We start from the raw sequence: 23449 nt of genomic DNA, 5'->3' as shown, positions 1-23449 counted from the left end.
AAATGATGTTACGCCGAGTAAAATTGATACCCAACATGTCACGCTTCAAAATTACGTCCGCTCGTGGAATGGCGACAAACTTTGGCACTTAAAAATCTCCATTGGCGAAGTTTAAAAATTTCTACAGGTTACCAGTTATGAGTTACAGAGGTCTAGAGATAGAATTATAGTGATGCAAAATACTAAGGGCTCTTTCACACGGGACAGATCCGTGATGATCCGCCCCGTGGACATCCGCTTGCTCAGCAGGGATTGCTCCGTCGATCTCCACTGAGCAGGAAGAGGACAGGTCCATCTCTGCACACTGCGCAGGGACGGACCTGTCAGAGTGCCGCTGTCCCCTATGGGAGATCAGATGACGACGGACCGCAGAGTTCGTCGTCACCCGATCCGATGACGGATGGAAAAGTAGGCTTTTCCTCCGTCACACTTTTTCAGATCGGAGCATGTAGGATGTCAGCGGACACGTCCACGCTGACATCCGATGCTCCATAGAGGCCTATGGAGCATCCGTTCAGGTCTGACGGTCAGTTTTTTAGGCAGACATGAACTGATGCGCCATTGACCTCTATGGAGCGTCGGATGTCAGCGGTGACATGTCCGACATGTCAGTTTCGAGTTACAGAGGTCTAGAGATAGAATTATAGTGATGCAAAATACTAAGGGCTCTTTCACATGGGCTGGATATGTACAAGAGGAGCGGTGTGTGTTTGCTGCCTGGACTGCTGCCTGGACCAGTGCTATCGTCCTGTGGACAACTGCGCTACTAAAACCATAGGTAAACTTTTGTTTACCCTTTGCTCAGCATAATGTATTTTGGGGTGTAATTCTTGTTAAGTGCACACTATGGGGGTTATTTACGAAAGGCAAATCCACTTTGCACAGAAAGTGCACTTGGAAGTGCAATCGCTCTAAATCTAAGGGGTAAATCTGAAATGAGTGGAAGCTCTGTTGATTTTATCATGCAATTGTGTGCAAGCTAAAATGCTGTGTTTTTTATTTTCCTTGCATGTCCCCCTCAGATTTACAGTGACTGCACTTCTAAGTGCACTTGCAGTGCAAAGTGGATTTTCCTTTAGTAAATAATCCCCTATGTGTCCCTGGAACACCTGATGGTGTTCCTTGCATGTTGGATCTCTGTATGTGGCCAGGCTGTGTAAAAGTCTCATCCATTTGGTATTCGCATACTCAGGAATCGCAGAATGTATTCTGGGGTGTCATTTTTGCTATGTAAATGCTATGTGTTGGAAATATCTTATAAAACGGACAACTTTGTGTAAAAAAAAAAACTAAAAAAGAAAAAATAAAAATAATGCGGTTTCATTTTTTTTTCTACATTTTTCACAAACTTCTGGAAAAAAATGAACCGTTCAAAAGACACATTATGCCTCAGATTATACGTTGGGGTGTTAGCTTTCCAAAATTGGGTCATATCGTGGGCGTTTCCATTGCTCTGGTGCTCTAGAGCCTTCAAAAGTTTAATAGGTAGACAACAAATTAGATGTGTAATTTATGCTCCTTGAACACCCGATAGTGCTCCCTGCATGTTGGGCCTTTGTATGTGGCCAGGTAGTGAAAAAGTCCCACACATGTGGTATCATAATACTCAGTAGCAGAATGTATTTTGGGGTGTCATTTGTGGTATGTACATTCCATGTGAGAGAAATAAGCTATTACAATGACAATTTTGTGAAAAAATAAAAAAATAAAATCTTAATTTTGCAAAGAATTGTGGGAAAAAATTACAACTTCAAATAACTCACCATGCCTCTTACTAAATACCCTGGGATGTCTACTTTCCAAAAAGGGGTCATTTGGGGGGCATTTGTACTTTTCTGGCTTGATGGGGTCTCAAGAAATGAGATCGATGTGATCTTTTTTATGATTTTCACCATAGCTTGTAGATGCCAACTTTAACACAGACCACAGAATATGCACTAAATTGGGTTATTTAGCAGTATAAATTGCGGCCAACATTTGTGAAGAAAAATTGCTAATTTTCAAAATGTTATCACAGAAATGAAGAAAAATGCGGTGTTTTTCTAAATTGTTGGTGTTTTTTCATTTATAGCACAAAAAACATAAAAAAAATAAAATAAAAAAAAAACACCCCAGAGATGATCAAATAGGAAAAGGATAAAAAGGGGCGTGACCGGAGGCCGACCTGGACGAACGCTCTGACTGAGAGCTCTCCTTCAGGCCACAGCTAAAAAGCCTAATTCGGGGGCTAAGCTCACCAACCCATGGGTGGCTCACGTACCACTCGATCCTCCTCAGCCTGAGGATCATCGCAACCACCGCCGGGCTCATCTTCCTCGTTCTGGGATTACTGTACACCGCCCAACATGCTGCCGGGCAGGCACAGCAAAATGGCGCCGGAACAGCGCCTTCCCAGCAACGGGCCTCCACACCGCCATCCCCGTGGAGAAGCAGTCCCCCACAAGAGCATCACACCCCCCCACAGATGTCTCCAAGACCCGCCGGCATCCATCAGGCAGTGAGTCACCAGCATTGCTCCCCCCACACCCCGCCCGCACCACATGGAGAGAGGGCCGCAACTCAGCCTCCATCGCAGTACACACAGTGTACGGAGGCCTTCCCCAGAGTACTGAGAGCAGTGTCAGACCCTGGAATTCAGGGCACGGGCTCTCTCTCTCTCTCTCTCTCCCACCACCTCAGATGTAATGGAGGACTTTCCGGCCCTCCCGGGCCACAGGCACACACAAGCCACCCTAGAACCTGATGGAGGCATGCAGACACACTCCACCCCCTGGCTGGGCCCTACCTCACCCAAGACCCAAAGACCCGCTCGCTCATCCCGGGGACACGCTGCAACCCCCCCTCCTCCTATGCCCGGGTGGCATTAGCTCGGGTACAGACCTCAAGAGATGAACCACCTGTGCCCAACACCACATCGTGGTCAAAGCCCTGGGACCTTCCGCCATCCTGCCCCCCCCCCCCCCCCAAGAGCAAGGCATCCCTGCAGTGGAATACCACCCACAAACCCCTTACTCCGACCCATCCCCCTTGGCAGGTCTATCTACAAGCCATACCAACCAAGGAGGATTTCAAATAGCTCATAACGGACGTGAAGGCCACCTGCCGAGTGGAGACCCAGTCTCTACATGTGGGCCTCAAACACCTAGCTGACAGGGTGGAGATGGCAGAGGAAGAAATACAAAAAACCAAGTAAGCAGCACACCAGACCCAAATACAGGGCTCGGACCATCTCCTCAAGCTATGAGATATGCAACGCCATGTAGAAGACCTGGACAACAAGGGGCGCAGGAATAATATCCACGTTCCAAGGCCTACCCGAAAATGAAGATGCTGAAGACCTACAGTCCACACTACAGGAGCTGTTTAATGAAATGCTGGGAGAACCTGCGGACAAACATATTGGGATGGATAGAGCCCACCGTGCCCTTCACTCTAAGGGTCTCACCGTTAAGTGACGGGGCATCATCTGCCGAGTTCACTCCTATCTCCTGAAAGAGGAAATTGTGCGCAAAGCCCGTTCCATCCGTAATCTGACCGTTGATAATTCCCAGTACAGATCTAGCCAGACCTCTCATGGATCACACTCCAAAAACAGACCGTTACAATACCTCCTACCCACCCTGCAGGAAAAAAAAATAAAATAAAAAAAAATAAAATAAAAAAAAAAAACATTGTCTACAGATGGTTTACCATCCAGTTTACCCGTGGTTTACCATCTGATGGTTCCCTTCTGGACTTCGGTCAATCCGTGTCTCCCTGACTGAAACTCCCCCCCCCCCCTTTTTTTGTACCCTAGTTGGGGAGTTTAATTGGAACCATACAGGCCCTTATGTTTTTGTGGACCTAATTGTAAATGCGTTTTGCATTAACTAGTTATGTTTTTACTCCAACTCTCTTTTTTTTTTTCTTTCCAGACCTTTCTCCTTCTCTCCGCGGACTGCCTCTCGGCGAAGGCCCTGCCGGCTGACGGCCCTGATCCTCTTGATCCCACACTCCCAGACCTGGACATGTCACCAAAAACTAATTCAGCTAAGTATCTCTGTAATCCACCTCACATGCAACAATGGCTAAGATAATGTCACTTAACGTCCCATGGCCTCAACTCCAACAAGAAAAGACATCTGGCGCTCCGAGAGTTTAAACAGTCAGCAGCAGACATAATTATGGTGCAGGAGACACATTTTAACAGAGGAGACTTCTTCACATTCGCTTCCAGACACTTCCCTCAGGTATCTCAAGCCTTTAACTCGTGTAAGAGAGCGGGTGTTGCCATACTTTTTTTTAAAAAAGGGGCCCCCTTTACTTGCACTAAGACCCGCAAGGCCATTCCATCATTATCCGAGGCCTCTGGTAGACACAGGCCATCACCTTGTGTGCCCTATACACCCCCGAACACACACCAACGCTTTCTGGCCAAGGTCCTTACTCGCCTATCCCAAACGCCCCATGATTTGCTAGTTATGGGGGGGGACTTTAACCTATCCAACGCCACAATCTGTGACCACCCCAGGCATTGCACGCCCGAGCCCTCAGACTCTAGGCTGTTCCACCAGATCACTAGAAGATATGCTCCTTTTTGATGCCTGGAGGGCTTTCAACCGGAGCGATCGTCAATACACCTTCTATTCTGCCCCCCAGCACACATAGATTACTTCTTTGTGAACAACACACTATGCATCACCGAATCCACGGACATACTTCCCAACTCCTGGTCTGACCATGCCCCTATCACGCTATATCTTTCCTCTTGCAACACGCCCCCTCCAAAATGGAACTAGAATCCACCCTTCGTCAAAAATGACACCCCGGACATTTCCCTGTCAACATTGTGGACTGCCCATATGGCAGTCATCAGGGGCCATTGTATTGCTCTTTCCTCAGCCATGAAGAGAGATGCCAAGGCTGCCAGACTGCTAGCTGAAAAACAGCTAAAGACCCTTGAAGCCAACCGTCAAAACTCACCGTCCATGTACGAATGGCACTTCAGGACCTAGCGATGGGCCAAGTGGAAAAAGCGCTGATCCGCCTGAAACAATTATATTACGATAAGGGCAACAAAGCACAATCACTCCTAGCCAGGAAACTGTAGGATCGGGTCCATACATCTACACCACATCGAATCAAGAACAGAAAGGGTGACACACTGACCCACCCGCAGGACATAGCAAACACCTTCGCTGACTTCTACGCAGACCTATACAACAAGCAGAGATGCTGCATAATCCTCCACCACACGACTTAGTTGATTGCATGACCCAGTATCTCCAGCGGGTCGGATTGCCCCGACTTCGGGATACTTCAGGATACTGAACTGCAAGAACTGAACTCCCCCATCTCCACGGAAGAACTGACGGCGACCATAAAAGCCCTCCCAGCCCACAAATCCCTCAGACCGGACGGGTTGCCGTATGAGTACCATAAGGCTATAGGCTAAGACTAGAAGGCCTTTCTTCCCCTTTCTGAGTCCACATATGACCAAATTGTACAATACCTTCCTCCATCAAACCCCTGTGCCGATATGCAAGGCTCTTTCCTATCCCTGATCCCAAAACCAGATAAAGACCCGGCCTTATGAGCCAGTTACAGACACATAGCCTTACTCAATTCGGACCTAAAAATATTCACAAAAATCCTTTTAACTAGACTGAACGTAATCCTCCCTGCCTTGATACATAAGGACCAAGTGGGCTTTGTCCCCCCGAGCCAGGCAGGAGACAATACTAGAAAAGTTATAGACCTAATTGATGTGGCCAATAGAGAGAACTCAGAAGCTGTGATCCTGAGTCTAGACGCAGAAAAGGCATTTGATTGACTGAGCTGGTCTTTCATGGTGGATTCAGAGAACCCTTTTTATGGGCGGTACACAACCTCTTCACCAACCCCACCTCCCTAGTAAAAACTTCCTTCAACACCTCAACCACCTTTCCGATCACTAATGGCACCCGCCGGGGCTGTCCGCTCTCCCCCCTGCTATTTGCACTGTGTGTGTAGCCCCTGGCGGCGACCATTAGGAGTAATACAGACATTTGGGGGATGCCGGTTAGGGCAAAGGAATTTAAAATCTCTCTATTAGCAGATGACATCATCCCAACTCTGCCCCAGCCTAGGATTTCCCTACCCAACCTCCATGCCGAATTAGATAGCTATGGGGTGCTCTCGGGGTATAAAACAAACACGTCAAACTCTATGGCCCTTCCAATTAATGTCCCAGAGGATGAGGTTAAACTCCAGCAATCCACCTTTTCCTATACATACATCCCTCAAATACCTGGGGGTCTCTATTACCCCATCCTTCAGCACCCTTTATCAAGAGAACTTCCCCCCCTCTTTATCGGTCAATTAGGGAGCTCATCCAAAAATGGAAGGCCCCTCATATCTCCCTTCTGGGGCGGATCACGTCCATCAAAATGGTCATCCTACTGAACCACCTTTACCTATATCAGACGTTGCCAGTCCCAATCCCTTATGCCCATCTACGTAGACTTCGGAGTGACATGCTGAAAAATATGTCTGGAACTATAAAAAACATAGGATAACTTGCTTCGTCATGACCACGTCACATACAGACGGGGGCCTGGCATTTCCCGATTTCGTCAGGTACTACCAAGCGGCCCAACTACATGCGATAGTCTCCTGGTTCCCCCAGAGGTCCTACAATAAATGGACAGAGATAGAAAAAATGGCTAGCCCCAGTACACCCAAAAAGCCTCCTCTGGAACACGAACGTGGAGCCGGATGCGGGCCAATTATTGGGATCGATGTCCCAGCTCTGGCAGCTCAGGCGCAAACTGTACCATGCAGGCGAGCTTCAGTCTGGATGCTCAGTGATGAACTCCTTTCTTTGTAACCCCAAAATACCGACTAGCCTTATCCACCAGATGTCTTGGCCGTGGGCCTCACAGAATTTATTCCATTTTGGCCATCTGGTGGACCCCAAATACCGTAGGCTGTTGACATTCTCGGAGCTCCAAACCAAAAATGACGCCCACGACAGATGTGCTATAGCTATTTGCAGATCAGGCATTTTGCCCAAATCATAGCTCCACACCTGCAATTCTCCCCACCCTCTCCATTTCAACGGATCATACTAGAGGGGCGAAATCGCAGAGGACTGATCTCAGACATATCAGATCCTAAATGCATATCCAATACCAATAAGAGGCAAACATGCTACGATGGGAGAGAGAGTTGGGAGAGGAACTCCCAGTGGAGGTATGGCAGACAGTCTGGAGTTCCCTATGTACCCCTTATAAAGAAAATTCATACAAGATTATCTTTTTTTGGTACCAGACCCCAGCTGTAGTCCATAAAATTTACCCCTCCACCTCTGATCGATGTTGGCTCTGCCAACGAGACAGAGGCTCTCTCTTCCATATTTATTGGTCATGTCTTCTCATAGCCCTGTTCTGGAGCTCAACCCAATAATTATTATCCCGCCTCTTTGAGGTCCCTAGTCCTCTCTCACCGAAATGCTTCCTGTTTGGCCTCTCCCAACCAAAAATGGCTAAACCATACAAGAAATTGCTTAGACGTATTCTCACAGCAGTGCTTGATAGCCCTTAACTGGAAAAAAAAAAAATTCACCCCATCCCAAGAAGCTCTGTATTCCAGGATCAAAGACGTGGAACTCATGGAAAAAAATGACGGTCAGAATTCAGGATGGGCTGCACGAATACAATGTGGTCTGGGAGAGGTGGCATCTCCGGGAGGACTTGCGGTGGGCCGGTACAGGGGCCGGAATGGTAAGCTACTGCCCTCATTAATCTAACTCTATCTTTCCTTTTTTTTTTTTTGCCTCTTTTCTTTTTTTCCTCTTTCTTCACTCGCAGACTATCTCTGCAAGGTTATATGTGATATCAGCTCTAGCACACTGTATATTAAGTTGTGCTTAATATAAGGGCACTGTTGCTAAAATAATTTGATTATATTTTGTACTGCTCACATGTACAGTTTACCTCCCTGTAGTACAGACTTCGCAATGCTTTGGTTCTTAAACTTGCTATTGTGGACTCCTTCACAATTGTGTATTGTTAACCAATAAAAAACATTAATTGAAAGAAAAAAAAAAAAATCATTTGGATACAGTGTTGCATGACTGAATAATTCTCATTCCAAGTGTGAGAGCACTGAAAGCTGAAAATTGGTCTGGACGGGAGAGGGGGGTTTAAGTGCCCAGTAAGCAAGTGGTTAATTAACGCTGCACCTTTTCAGGGTATTTACTGGTAACGGTGGCGATCTATGATTTTTAGAGGGACTGCAACATTGCAGTGGACAAATCTGACCCCAAATTACATTTTTTGTGGACCAGTGACATGACTACATTGATCAGTGCTATAAAAATGCACAGATCAATGTAAAAAACACTAGGGGGCGATCAAGGTTTTATGTGTGTTCCCTGGGTGTGTTCTCACTGTAGGGGGTTTGGGACAGGCTACCAGGGACATGACAGATCATCGTTCTCAATCACTGGGAACAGAATATTTGACATGTCATCTGGCAGAACAGGGAATCGCCTTGTTTACATAGGCAGTTCCCCCTTCTGCCTCTGTACACGCCATCTCCTGTGCAAGGACTGACGCACACTTACAGTGGTTTATGCAGGAGAGCCGACCTACCGCAGTATAAACATTGGCAGCTGGTCAGCAATTGGTTAATGTGCTTCTTCTTGAGCCACTTTTTGTTGCCTTGGCGATATGTTTTTAGGTCATTGTCATGCTGGAAGACCCATCCACGACCCATCTTCAAAATTTTAAAAAGGGTGTATGCACCACACCTCCTGGATTACTAAACCACCTCTTTGTTTTTCCTCATTACTTTAAGATGGCAATACATCATACAATCCGATTGTACAATTGCCTTTAGATCATCAACCATGTAGCATAAGGGTCTTACTTGATACAAATTGAATAGATTGATCAGGTGTAAATCTAAAGGAAATTGTACAGAGATTATTCAATCAGATTGTATAGTGTATGGCTAGCCTTATATAAGTACATGGGGAGAGTGACAAAGCTGTAAATGTTGTTATCCAGCTCAAGGAGGGAGAAGGGGCGTAAAACACTCTCATTTCACTTTCAGGCCCCATTCATACAGTGTAGTGGGAACGCATGTTTTTGGTGCAATTTTCCCATGACACACGTAAGACAGCCCCCTGATTTTATTGGACTTCCCCACACACGACAAACGCCGCAAAGTAGTTTATGGGGCATTTTGGTACGTTACGGTTTGCACATTTACTGCACGTTTGTCACACATTTTTGCACTCAATAAAATGCATTTTTGCTTTCACGTTTGGGGTGCAATTAGCAGCGAAAACTCAGCCAGCTTATTCCAGATTTATACAGGTTACCATACCCTACACAATCTGATTGTACAATCTCCCTCAGATTTAGCAAAACTATATAAAAAAAGTCTTAATGAGCAGGGCCCTCGGATTCCTCATGCATTGAAACTGTACTGTCTGGCCTTTAGGCCGGGTTCACACTGCTGCGATGCGGGAACGCCGCGAATCCGCGGCGTTTTCCCGCATCGCATTACTCCCGCCGGCAGTTCACACTGCCCTATGCGAACGGCTGGGAGTGTCAATGATATGTTAACGACACCCCCAAATCTGCCGACTCGCACAGGAATCGGATCGCATGGTGTGAACACCCATGCGATCCGATTCTGTTGCGGGCCAAAAAAAGGGTTCCGTGCGAGTTTGCTGCGGGAGCGATGCGAATTCAGCCATACTATCTGTATGGCTGAACTCGCATCGCTATGGAGATCGGATGTGATTTGCACTGCAGTGCGGTGCGAATCACATCCGGATCTCCCCCCGCAGCAGTGTGAACCCGGCCTTAATGTTGTAAAGCGCTGTGCTAACTGTTGGCGCTATAGAAATCCTGTATAATAATAATAATAATAATAATAATAATAGGACCTATCCATCCAATCATACAGGCAGTTACTTTACAAAGTTGATGGCAGATCTACAGGAGATTGTATAATCAGATTGTGAAGTGAGCTTTACAGACTTCCAGGGACATATTTCTCCTGTTTTCAATACTACAGCTCTACTCCACATAGGCTATTATGTGATCGCTCAGCTCTGTCAAATGAACGGTATATGCAAGATGAAGGTAACATACAAAACCCTCAATTAGTATGAGGAAAAACACTAGCTATGTATAGAGGGAGAACAAAGCTAGCTGACCTTGCCCTGCATTGGAGAAGCATGAAACTGCAGAGATGGGCAGAGGCAATATCCTTAAGGGGGAGGGCAGGTGTAGGGTGTGTGTTAATGAGGTCAGCTGCTGAACTACTTCCCTAGTTTAACAGCTTTCCTGTCCCAAATACCAGTATGAATAGCAGGAAGTAATGGAAGAGCTTTCTACAGGAGACTGGAGGTTGTGGTAAGGCCCACTCTAGAAGATAAAAATAAGCTTTTTCTTTTCTGAAACCAAGGTACATTAAGGGTATATTGGTACATAGGGAGGCTGGAAATCAGGCAAGAAATAAAAAAAAAAAGTGAACTTAGCCTTAAAAAGAAGCGGGTACATAGTGTAGGTTTAGCTTCCAGAGGGAAAAAAAAAACCTGATACTAGACCAACAGCTCCTTAAATAGCAGCAAGTGTAGAAATTGTACTGTAGCTGTAAGCCTCTTAAATGCAGAAAATAGCAACATTACATACGTACTTTTCTTGTGTACAGCTAACATGAGTGGGCGGTCACTGGGATGAAGGTGCATAAAGATGGGACTGCCAATCAAATCCTGGGGCAGGTAACCCAACAAGGGAACAGCCCTGTATATATAAAAGATGTAAAAAATTACAACAGAAAACAAGTCCAACAATTTCTAGGCTGAAGTCTATAGTCTTCTCACCTCTCATCCACATCCTGGAAAAGGCAGCTTGGAGTGTGTGTGGTTGTGAAAATGCGTTTATCTGCAGGGATCCGAGGAGCTAAAATAAACAAGGAAACACAATCTCACCATCAACATGCCATGTTAACAGAGATCTCTGCTACATTCTAAAAGCCAAGCTGGATGTCAGCTCCATTAGTAGTGGAGATAACAAAAATTAATAACTTTAGTGTGTGTTTTAACATACTGTATACAGTCAACACCCAGTATAATTTACCAACAATATGCAAGATATGATTACAAGCTTCTCTCCGAGTGTCGATGGATAACACTATCGTGTGATGTTTTCCAACATCTTTCTCAGATCAAGAAGAAAACAGTGTGATAGAGAGGTCCTGCTGCTCCAGATTTAGCAGAGATATGAGGAATATCTACCGCTCACTGAGCAATAACCAGATGGAAATATAAAAAAAAAACATGTCTAATAATGAGTTAAATGGAGACCACCCCTGCTCTAATTACACTTCTAAGCTTTTCCTGAGCCAGTACAGATCAATTATTACAAAGGATTAAACAGCAAATAGCAACCTATAGGCTACCAGAAGGAGGAAAAAGATCAAAATGCAGCATCTTTCATAGAATTTCTGTAATGTAAGCACTAACCATTAAAAGAATAAACAAATATATGTACCTTCATAGCCTGAGTGTACACGTTCTGCAAACAGTACGCAGCATAGCTGCTCTGCGGTGCCCCCATCCGCCTCAGTCTGTATACGGATCAGGTATGGGGTAAGGTTGAAGGGATGGTAAGATACTTCCCCCCGTGACTGTTGTCCACAACTGAGGAAAAATGCAGAGCTGTTAAAATGCTACTGAATGTATAATAGGCAACACACAAAATCCAAGGGACCACACTGACATGAAACTGCCCATCTCCTTAACCATGTGACCCACAGGTAAATTCTGATATTTCTGCATACAGTATCTCACAAAAGTGAGTACACCCCTCACATGTTTGTAAATGTGTCATATCTTTTCATGTGACAACACTGAGGCTGACACTTTGCTACAATGTAAAGTAGTGAGTGTACAGGTTGTATAACAGTGTAAATTTGCTGTCCCCTCAAAATAACTCAACACACAGCCATTAATGTCTAAACTGCTGTCAAGAAAAAGGAGTACACCCCTAAGAGAAAATGTCCAAATTGGGCACAAAGTGTCAATATTTTTTGCAGCCACCATTATCTTCCAGCACTGCCTTAACCCTCTTGAACATGTAGTTCACCAGCGCTTCGCAGGTTGCCACTGGGGTCCTCTTCCACTAATCTATGATGACATCATGGAGCTGGTGGATGTTAGAGACCTTGCGCTCCTCCAGCTTCAATTTGAGGATGCCCCACAGATTCTCAATAGGCTTTAAGTCTGGAGACATGCTTGGGCAGTTCATCACCTTTACCCTCAGCTTCTTTAGCAAGGCAGTGGTCATCTTTGAGGTGTGTTTGGGGTCGTTATGTTGGAATACTGTCCTGCGGCCCAGTCTCCAAAGGGAGGGGATCATGCTCTGCTTCAGTATGTCACAGTACATGTTGGGATTCATGGTTCTCTCAATGAACTGTAGCTCCCCAGTGCCGGCGGCACTCATGCAGCCCCAGACCATGACACTCCCACCACCATGCTTAACTATAGGCAAGAAACACTTGTCCTTGTACTCCTCACCTGGTTACCGCTACACACGCTTGACACCATCTGAACCAGATACGTTTATCTTGGTCTCATCAGACCACAGGACATAGTTCCATGTCCTTAGTCTGCATGTCTTCAGCAAACTGTTTGCAGGCTTTCTTGTGCATCATATTTAGAAGAGGCTTCCTTCTGGGACGACAGCCATACAAACCAATTTGATGCAGTACTGCTGGAACTGGGGAGCTACAGTTCACTGAGGGAATCATGAATGCCAACATGCACTTTGACATACTGAAGCAGAGCATGAGCCCCTCCCATAGGAGGCTGGCCCGTATGGCAGTATTCTAACATAACCACCCCAAAACACACCTCAAAGATGACCACTGCCTTGCTAAAGAAACTGAGGGTAAAGGTGATGGACTGGCCAAGCATGTCTCCAGACCTAAACCCTATTGAACATCTACAGTGCCTTGCGAAAGTATTCGGCCCCTTGAACTTTTCAACCTTTTGCCACATTTCAGGCTTCAAACATAAAGATATAAAATTTTAATTTTTGGTGAAGAATCACCAACAAGTGGAACACAATTGTGAAGTGGAACGAAATCTATTGGATATTTTAAACTTTTTTTAGCAAATAAAAAAATGAAAAAGGGTGCGTGCAAAATTATTCGGCCCCTTTACTTTCAGTGCAGCAAACTCACTCCAGAAGTTCAGCGAGGATCTCTGAATGATCCAATGTTATCCTAAATGACTGATGGTGATAAATAGAATCCATCTGTGTGTAATCAACTCTCTGTATAAATGCACCTGCTCTTTGATAGATCCCCTCCCGCTGCCTCCCGCCGCTGTTACCGGTGCTCCCGATCGGGAGCACCGATTCAAGATCCGGCGCCTCCGGCTGCTGGGGAGGAACTGGAACGAAGCCGTAATTGGCTTTGTTCCAGTATCCTAATCGTAAACACGGAAGCGACGCCATGACGTCACTTCCCGATTACTCGGCTGCCAATTGCGCCAGTTTTAAAAAAAATATACGGTATTCAGAATCGCCGTTTTCGGCGATCTGAATACATTGAAGTGTAAAGGAGGGGTGGGGGGTATTTTAGACCCCCAATCCTTCCATAAAGAGTACCTGTCACCACCAATTACTGTCACAAAGTTTACATTCCTTTTGACAGCAATAAAAGTGATCAAATTTTATTTATTTTTTTAAAAAAACAATTTAGTCATTTTAATATAAATAAAATAAAAATTTAAAGCGCCCATCGTCCCCGCAAGCTCGCAAAGCAAAGAAAACGCATACGGAAGTCGCACCCGCATATGTAAACGGTGTTCAAATCACACATGTGAGGTATCGCCGCGATCGTCAGAGCGAGAGAAATAATTCTAGCACTAGACCTCCTCTAACGCTAACCTGGTAACCGTAAAAAAATTTTTTAAAGCATCGCCTATTGAGATTTTTAGGTACCGTACTTTGTCGTCAATCCACGAGTGTGTGCAATTAGAAGGTGTGACATGTTTGGTATCTATTTACTCGGTGTAACATTATCTTTCACATTATGCAAAAAAAGTGGGCTAATTTTACTGTATCGTTTTTTTATTTTTATTTATGAAAGTGTCCCTTTTTCAAAAAAGTTGCGTTTAAAACACCACTGCAAAAATACTGTGCGACATAAAATATTGCAACAATCGCCGTTTTATTCTCAAGAGTCTCTGCTAAAAAAATATATATATATATAATGTTTGGGGGGTTCCAAGTAATTTTCTAGCAAAAAATATGGATTAACTTGTAAACACCAAATGCCAAAAATAGGCTTAGTCATGAATGGGTTAAAGCCGGATTTGGATACAAAAAGATTTCCCAAGCTTTAAACATCCCAAGGAGCACTGTGCAAGCGATCATTTTGAAATGGAAGGAGTATCAGACCACTGCAAATCTACCAAGACCTGGCCGTCCCTCTAAACTTTCTGCTCAGATAAGGAGAAGACTGATCAGAGATGCAGCCAAGAGGCCCATGATCACTCTGGATGAACTGCAGAGAACCACAGCTAAGGTGGGAGAGCCTGTCCATAGGACAACAATCAGTCGTACACTGCACAAATCTGGCCTTTATGGAAGAGTGGCAAGAAGAAAGCCATTTCTCAAAGATATCCATAAAAAGTCTCATCTAAAGTTTGCCACAAGCAACCTGGGAGACACACCAAACATGTGGAAGAAGGTGCTCTGGTCAGATGAAACCAAAATCGAACTTTTTGCCCACAATGCAAAACTATATGTTTGCCGTAAAAGCAACACAGCTCATCACCCTCAACACACCATCCCCACTGTCAAACATGGTGGTGGCAGCATCATGGTTTGGGCCTGCTTTTCTTCAGCAGGGACAGGGAAGATGGTTAAAATTGAGGGGGAAGATGGATGCAGCCAAATACAGGACCATTCTGGATGAAAACCTGTTGGAGTCTGCAAAAGACCTGAAACTGGGACAGAGATTTATCTTCCAACAAGACAATGATCCCAAATATACTGCAAAATTAACAAAGGAATGGTTCACAAATAAACGTATCCAGGTGTTAGAATTGCCAAGTCAAAGTCCAGACCTGAATCCAATCGAGAATCTGTGGAAAGAGCTGAAAACTGCTGTTCAGAAACGCTCTCCATCCAACCTCACTGAGCTCGAGCTGTTTTGTAAGGAAGAATGGGCAAGAATTTTTAGTCTCTCGATGTGCAAAACTGATAGAGACATACCCCAAGCGACTTGCAGCTGTAATCGCAGCAAAAGGTGGCTCTACAAAGTATTAACGCAAGGGGGCCGAATAATTTTGCACGTCCCACTTTTCATTTTTTTATTAGTTAAAAAAAGTTTCAAAAATCCAATAGATTTCATTCCACTTCACAATTGTGTCCCACTTGTTGGCGATTCTTCACAAAAAATTAAAAATGTTATATCTTTATGTTTGAAGCCTGAAATGTGGCAAAAGGTTGAAAAGTTCAAGGGGGCCGAATACTTTCGCAAGGCACTGTATGGGGCATCCTCAAATGGAAGGTGGAGGAGCGCAAGGTCTCCAACATCCACCAGCTCCGTGATGTCATCATGGAGGAGTGGAAGAGGACTCCAGTGGCAACCTGTGAAGCTCTGGTGAACTCTATGCCCAACCAGGTTAAGGCAGTGCTAGAAAAGAATGGCCACAAAAAATATTGACACTTTGGCCCCAATTTGGACATTTTCACTTAGGGGTGTACTCACTTTTGTTGCCAGCTGTTTAGACATTAATGGCTGTGTGTTGAGTTATTTTGAGGGCACAGCACATTTACACTGTTATACAAGCTGTACACTCACTACTTTACATTGTAGCAAAGTGTAATTTCTTCAGTGTTGTCACATGAAAAGCATTCTATTTTATGTAGATTTTACATAACTTTTTGGAATTGGGGGTTCTAAATACTTGAGTCCAGTGAATTCTTGGTGCGAGTTCCCACTGCTCTTGGCCTGCAACTTACTGTGCTCAACACATCATCGTCACAACCCAATGTCCAAACTCCCACCCAGACTGGAGGCAAATCCAAATAGGTTACTTTGTGCAATCTGAGGAAGCTTTGATCATTCTCTGTTAAAGGAGTAGAGAACTAGCCTTCCGATGTGCTGGAAATAATCTCAGCAGAGACAAAGCTCACTGCAAGGACTGTAGCTATATAGTGTGCCAGGCTGCTACTAAATCAAATTAGAAATATTCTTTTGCCTATGTCCCCAGGTTGCATAGTATTAAAAGGCTTCTGTGTTGTGAGCTTTGGCACATAGGAACAAAGAGTAAACTAGTAATGTCATCTTACCTGATCCGACAGTAAAATGATTTTTCTTCTAAGCCATCAAGATAGCCAGAATCTGTAATAAGAAAAAAATAAAATAAAAAGGGTTCATTGTTAGCAAAAAAAAAAAAAGAAAAAGAATAAAAAAAAAACCCTACATCTAAAGCTACACCAATGCACGGAGAATGGTCTTACCCCACTGTGTGTGTTGCCAAACGTTTGTGTACACCTAACCTACCCACTTTGTTGGACATCCCACTTCAAGACTTCAAAAAAGTAAACATAGGTGATTGGGTGATGCTGTGGGCAAAAGAGCGATCAAAGGAGCACAGGCTGTACAAGTGTCCTTGTTCTCCTGTAAGTCACAAAAGCTGTGTGAGCTACTGCTGCATGGGTCTGTTTTGTTAGGAGTGAGAGCAGCTGTCACAGCCACTGCGGAGGAGTGCAAGAGGGAGAACAAGAGGTAGACACAAGAGGCAGAGACTAGTCTCAGTTGCTAGGGAAAGCGAAACAAAGTCCCCTCCTAAAAAGGTAAGCAAAATTCCAACTAAAAGGTGGAGGCAAAATCTCACTGCAGGTGGAATTGCACGTGAAGTGGTTTTAGCTCTTTGATTCTTTATTCACTCGAAGACCAAGCCTTTTCTGGCATGTTTTGTTTACAAGTTTTTGCTAGAAAATTACTTATAACCCCCAAACATTATATAATGTTTTTAGCAGAGAGCCTGGGTAATAAAATGGTGATCCTTGCAATTTTATTTTTTTGCATGGTATTTGCGCAGGTTTAATGAATTAAACACAAAGAAAACCAAAACACATACCCCAATTTTTGGTAAAATGTGAAAGATGATGTTGCACCGAGTAGATACCTAACATGTCACGCTTCAAAATTTGATTGGCAATAAAAACGACAGAGCTTGAAAATCTCCATAGGCAACGGTTTAACATTTTTGCAGGTTACCCATTTAGCGTTACAGGGGGTCTAATGCTAGCATTATTGCCCTTGCCCCAATGGTCCCGTCAATACCTCACATGTGTGGTGGGAATACGGTTTACATATTCAGGTGCATATTACATATACGTTTGCTTCTGCACGCAAGCTTGGAGCAACTTTAAATTTATTTATTTTTTATTACTTTTATTTCTAGTACAATGAATGTAAACATACACACACACACGCACGCTGCGGATTGCAAGTGGTTTACAGGGATTATGGCTGATCAGCCATAACCCAGCAGTTTTTTGTGGTCGCCGGCCGGCTTTCTCTTGAAAGTGTTTGTTTGCGGGTCATGACTCCACAATCGAACACACACACACACACACCCACCCCCCCCACCCCCGCCTAAAACTTTTGCACTGTGAGATATTATATATAAACATATAAATTTATTTGGGTTGTCCCGATACCACTTTAAGGCCGAGTACTGATACTTCCCCTCCCACCCCCTCCAAGTACTCGTTACCTCTCTGCAACTCTGCAGCCTCAGCTGCACTGAAGATGGATGGACAGGAGATGGCGGTTCCTCTCTTCATAAAATGTAAGCATTGTAAACACAGTTTATGATGCTCAATGACAGTTATGAATGAAGAGAACTGTGCATTCGGAAAAGGAAGGTGCCGGTAAATACCATATTTACCGATTCCTTCCTCTGCTCTCCATCCTGAACAGATAGAGGGCAGAGGGGGACCAAGGAGCACATGGGGGACAGTCATGGGCGATTGTTGCTGCACTGGGGAGGAATTACAATCACCAATCTCCTTATATAGATTTCAATAAAGCAGCTGAAAGCCGAGGGAGGGGAGAGGATGAGAAGCGTCTGTTGGCTGCTTTATTGAAATGTGTACAGGAAGATCAGTGATTGTACCTCAGTGGAGCACCAATCACCCCTGACTATCCAAGTATTGTATTAAGCATTGGAGCATTTGTCTGAGTACAAGTACTCGGGCAAATGCTCGGTATCGGCACCAATACTAGTATATGTGCAACCCTTTATATCTATATATTTGATCTAAAATATTTGGTGTGACTACCCTTTGGCATCAAACCAACATCAATTCTTACACTTGCACAAAGTCAGGGATCTGATGTGGAAACAAGGTTAAGTGACCCAACTATGCACGAAAACACAGGAACTGGGGTTCTGTAGCAGGAGGCAGTTTGTTCACCAAAGAGCTGGAGAGCGGTACAATAATGAGTGTCTACAAGCAACAGTGAAGCATGGTGGAGGTGCCTCGCATATCTGGGGCTGCATTTCTGCAAATGGAGTTGAAGATTTGGCTAGGAGCAATGGCTGAGAAATACAGGCAGATACTTATCCATCATACCATAATCCGGAAGGCATGTGATCGGCCCCAAATGTACAGCCAAGGTCATGAAGAACAATCTTCAGCGTAAAGAACAAGGAGTCCTGGAAGTGATGATAGTTTAGCCCCTACAGAGCCCTGACCTCAACATTGAGTCTGTCTGGGACTTTATGGAGAGACGGAAGGATTTGAGGCAGCCTACATCCACAGAAGATCTGTCGGATCTCCAAGATGTTTGGAACAACCTACCTGCTTAGTTCCTTCAAAAATAAAAAGGGTGTGCAAGTCTACCAAGAATTGATGCTGTTTTGAAGGCAAAGGGTGGTTACACCAAATATTGATTTGGACTTCTTTTCTGTTCATTTACTTTCCATTTTATTAATTGATAAAAATAAAACTATTAACACTTCTATTTTCTGAAAGCATTCTTAATTTACAGCATTATTTTATACCTGCCTAAAACTTTTGCACAATAATATAAAATATAATCGATTAGGTTTTGGTGTACGGCATTGACACCCAGGGAATCTTCTGTGGGTCATATTTTACTTATGTCTGATAGGCTCATAGAGTATATTTATATCAAAAAGTAAGAGCTACACTATATAGATTTAAGGTTTGGGAATTAATATACAACTACTAGCAGCCCTAAACTGTATAGGAAGGGGGTAAATTTGACAGCGCAGAATTTACTGACCAAATTACACAGAGGATAGTAAAAAAAAAATCTGTAATGGTAAATGAAGTCCCAACCAGGAAGAAATCCCCTTAGTAAGCAGTATCCCTTACCGCCTCCATTGCAGATACTCCATGATGGAAGCCTGTATGGATTAGTGGAGCTGTAGAACACACTGACATCCTGTGGGGCCAGGAGCTCCACAAAGCGAACATTGGAGAACAGATCTGTATTACAGCGAAGCACAACTGAGGCCTGCTCCGAAATATAGAGGATCCGCCCAGTTACTAAGGACACCGCCGCAGCGAATACATCCTGTATATGTGCACAATAGACAGAAATAATCATAGTCTATTTCCGCATTAAGGCCATTATAACATTTTCCCTACATCAGTCTACACACTCACACACATTTTTTCCCCACAACCACACATAATGAATCCTATGAAAGACATATGTTTAAAAAATAAAAATAAATAAGGGTGTAATCCATTCATTGTTTTTATGATTGTTCTACTGAGAGGTACAAGGAGGGAGTAGAAAAGTTTCAGAAGTGACCAGAAGCAGAACTGGAAAGATGTAATTTCTCTCGAGACCTTACTGGCTAAGATAAAAAAAAAAAAAAAAAAAGGGAAGGGTTTCTACGTGCCACATACGCTATTGCAAATACAAAAGATTGACAAGGACCTTCAAAACAGAGTAGAGTTTTATATTTGTGTTGTATGTGGTGTGTAGAAGCCCCCCCTCAAAACCCTTCAAGTTCACCTAGTACATGAAATGCTACTTGTGTATGGCCAGACTTTACAGTCACGTTGTCTTGCACAATACTAATGCTATTCAGTTTAGTCTGGCCATCTATGCTTCAATGGCCTCTGATCAAGACAGGTCACATGAAAACATTTTAAACATGTAAAATGTGATACATTTCCTTATTATAAAAACATAGCCCCATATTTTATTTTTATTTATTTTTTTACCCATGAGAATAATGCATAGGCATTTTAGCACTTTGCAGAACATGATATAATTATATACATCAAGGGCTCTGACCAAGGTTTCTTACCATATTGTTCTTTGTATACTCAGAGGTAATATTTGCGATCTCCTCCACTGTGTAGCACGAGAGATCCTGCCCACATGGTTGATCATTATTAACCATTAAAAGCTGGTAATAGTCTTCATTGGCTAAGGAATACAGTAAATAAAAACACAAGCTAGAACATTATTACGCTGCAAAGTAACCTCTGGAAAAAGGGATTACAATATATAGTTACACACCAATGGAAACAATGAAATTAAAGATGTTTGTAGAGCCAAATCAACAAGTTTTGCGTTGTAAAAATAAATAAAATAAAGGGGGGGGGGTTTTCAAGGGTCAGTCCACTTAAAGTTATTAACAAAACATAGGTGCATCAAAATTTGTTGTTAATGGTAAACAAATAATACCCTGTAGCACTATTACTGTGTGAATATTAATCCACACAAGCTACCTACAATAATATGATATGTTTTGTCATACCAGACTTCCCATGATTAAGTCTGGTATGACAAAACATGGTGGGGGCGTGGCTATCTGGCAAGTAACACTGAGATACTAAGCTTGTATACACGGCGGTGGAAGGTGGTGCTGGACGAAGGGGACGGTATAAGCAAGCTAAGGCGCCCTATTCAAATTACGGGCCTGCTGTGTGGGACCAGGCGAGACACGTGAGGAAGGGTGAGAGAGAGAGCGATCCCGTTCCCTGTTAATGAGGTCCGCTGTGACCACCAATGCCCCGGCGTATTTAAAGCACTTGTTGAAGTTGGAGTGTGGAGTGATTTGACTTTCTTTGAAGTGACTTATTTTCATATTGTTCACGTGAGGGCATAAAGAGTGAATTGTTTTAAGATTAAAGTGTGTTTACGGTATTACACTATTGGAGGTCTCCTCTGTGATTTCTTTTGAGGCACATACACAGATTTCCGAGTGGAGAATATCCAGTGATTTGCGATATTATATTGAAACCATCTCCGGAGAGGTTTAAAGCTCTACTAGCCTAGCACGTGAGTGTAGGGCTTAATAGCTGGTGAGTGCTCTCATGAAAGGGGGGGGGTCACAATCACGGATGGTGTGGTAAAGGCATTAAGAAATTGCTATGGACACTGAAGATTAGTCTTGTACTTATAGAAGGACTATTGTTGGAGTGTTTAAATATAATCACTTTTGGGTGATGGACTATTTTACTGTTAGAGGGTGTTGCATCCATTCATTAAAAAAAAAAAAAAAAAAAATTTTCACAATGTTTTATATATAAGTGGATATATATACTTTTTTTATATTCACTTAAAGGTGGTGATATATGTAATTGATGTGATTTGTGATTGAGATCGGGCTCAGGGCTTGGCTGGTTATTACCTTACTGCAGAGAATGCGTTAAGGTAAACACCTTCAGCTTTTAGGACCACTTTAAATGAGCTATTCAATATGTAACTGAAAGTGGAATCACCATCTAAAGCCTGCTACATACTATTCGTTTTTCTGTTCAAACCAGCATGAATAAGAATAAAAAAAAGAAAAACTGCCATCTCCGGTCAGAGTACCATGTGAATGTGAAGTACAGCAATCCCCCCCCCCCCCCCCCCCGCTGAGCTGTTGTGTTCTGACAAGGGGACTGCCGCGCCCCCCAAACACGCCGATCAGCCCTCTCTGGAGTCATTCAGCTGCTGATTTTCCAGCATGCGCGTCCGACAGTCTCCGACATTCGGCCCGTGTGTACCTGGCTTAGATTCCCATAGCTCAAAGATTCTCTAGATGCAACTCTCCCCATTGATGTTGATTATTGTCTATTACCATCATGTCTGCTTCACTAAGGGGAGTCCTACTATTATTACTGCAATCTCCATAGTGAAGGAAAAAAAAAAAAAAAAAACTGACAAAAATGAGAATGGCCTATTCCAGTAGGTGAAGCTACAAACTCAAAAAAGGCAGACAGCTCACCACTAGGGCCACTATAAAATATGGGAAGCTTGTCGATTCAACACCCATCTGAAGCTCGGATAAGGCATTTACATTGTTCCTACAGCCATTTTGGCATACAGACGAGGGGATTTGTAGCGTATAAAAATAAATAAATAATTCAGTCAAGCTGACTTCTATGCTGTAAACAATTTTTCAGTGGTTTAGTCTCCTGAAAGTCAGGTCTATTCATTATAAATCATTACCATGCTAGTTCACACAAAGCCAACTGAATTTCCAAAAAGAAAGTGAACAAGAGAACAAGGCAATGCTAGGCCTTCTATTAGAAAGCCCAGCAAGCTAAGCAAACAGACTGCTGTAGAGACACCTTGTATTAAAATGAATATTTCAAATAAATGATAACACACAAGTATAGAGTTAAAAGCTCAGTTATTAAAGTAAATATGAAAAAAGGGGGCCAAAAGCAGCAATAGTTTCCATTCGATATATTTTGTAGCAAAAACTTAATAAATGGCTTTATCATAAAGTAGCTTTGAATTTTGGGATTTGAGGTAGTATGATGGTGATTACAGACAGAGTGCATTACCTTTCACCTGCTGGATGCAATGCAAAGCGTAGTGGAGAGAGGCAGCAGTGCTGAACTTTCCTTGAAACTTATTTTCAGGAGGGAGATGGGAGCGAAGCTCCTTCAGTATTTTCAGTAATTCCTTTTGGGTTTTGGCTTTAGCTGGCTGTTCACTACTGCAAAAAGAAAATATAAATGCCAATTAGGACTGAATAAAAAGAGGTTATATACAAGGTCCAGTGCAGAAAAACTCAGTAAGCCAATCTTTGTATAAATCAAACTAATCAATGCAGGACAGCAAACCAGTAAGCAGAGTTGGGCACATTCACATTAGCAGTCAAAATCCTGTGGTTGAACCACACTTTTAGTGCCCCCTTTCCCACCCACCATCCACCCCTTTTAGCAGCAGCCGTGAGTACACAGCAAAGCATTGTAGCCATATCATTAATTATACCCTATGTTGCAGAAAGGGGCCACTCTGCACGTGACCTGCAGCTGCGTGCACTATACAAGTGCAGGGTCAGGAGCTTAACCACTTAAGCCCCAGAACAATTTGCCCTCTTAATGAACAGGCAATTTTATTGCGATACGGTGTCGCTTTAACTGACTATTGCATGGGCGTG

At 43.5% G+C, this 23449-nt stretch overlaps 1 protein-coding gene across 4 annotated transcripts in view; it reads right to left on the bottom strand.

Moving 5' to 3' along the window:
• PER2 (period circadian regulator 2) overlaps window positions 1-23449 on the bottom strand; it is a 119902-nt gene that overhangs the window by 52694 nt on the left and 43759 nt on the right. For all 4 annotated transcript variants that reach the window (XM_077488326.1, XM_077488329.1, XM_077488330.1 and 1 more), the window contains 7 exons: window positions 22848-23002; window positions 20369-20490; window positions 19419-19620; window positions 16353-16404; window positions 11535-11683; window positions 10865-10943; window positions 10678-10784 (listed from right to left, as the gene is read on the bottom strand). In XM_077488326.1, the coding sequence (XP_077344452.1) occupies window positions 10678-10784; window positions 10865-10943; window positions 11535-11683; window positions 16353-16404; window positions 19419-19620; window positions 20369-20490; window positions 22848-23002 (866 nt within the window). The remainder of the gene's footprint in view (window positions 1-10677; window positions 10785-10864; window positions 10944-11534; window positions 11684-16352; window positions 16405-19418; window positions 19621-20368; window positions 20491-22847; window positions 23003-23449) is intronic.

This window comes from Lithobates pipiens, unplaced genomic scaffold, assembly GCF_037356315.1.
Source record: "Lithobates pipiens isolate NorthernLeopardFrog02 unplaced genomic scaffold, aLitPip1_a1.2 Scaffold_18, whole genome shotgun sequence".
Lineage (NCBI taxonomy): Eukaryota > Metazoa > Chordata > Amphibia > Anura > Ranidae > Lithobates > Lithobates pipiens.
Note: the sequence above shows the minus strand (reverse complement) of the source record. Positions and strands in the feature narration are given on the sequence as shown.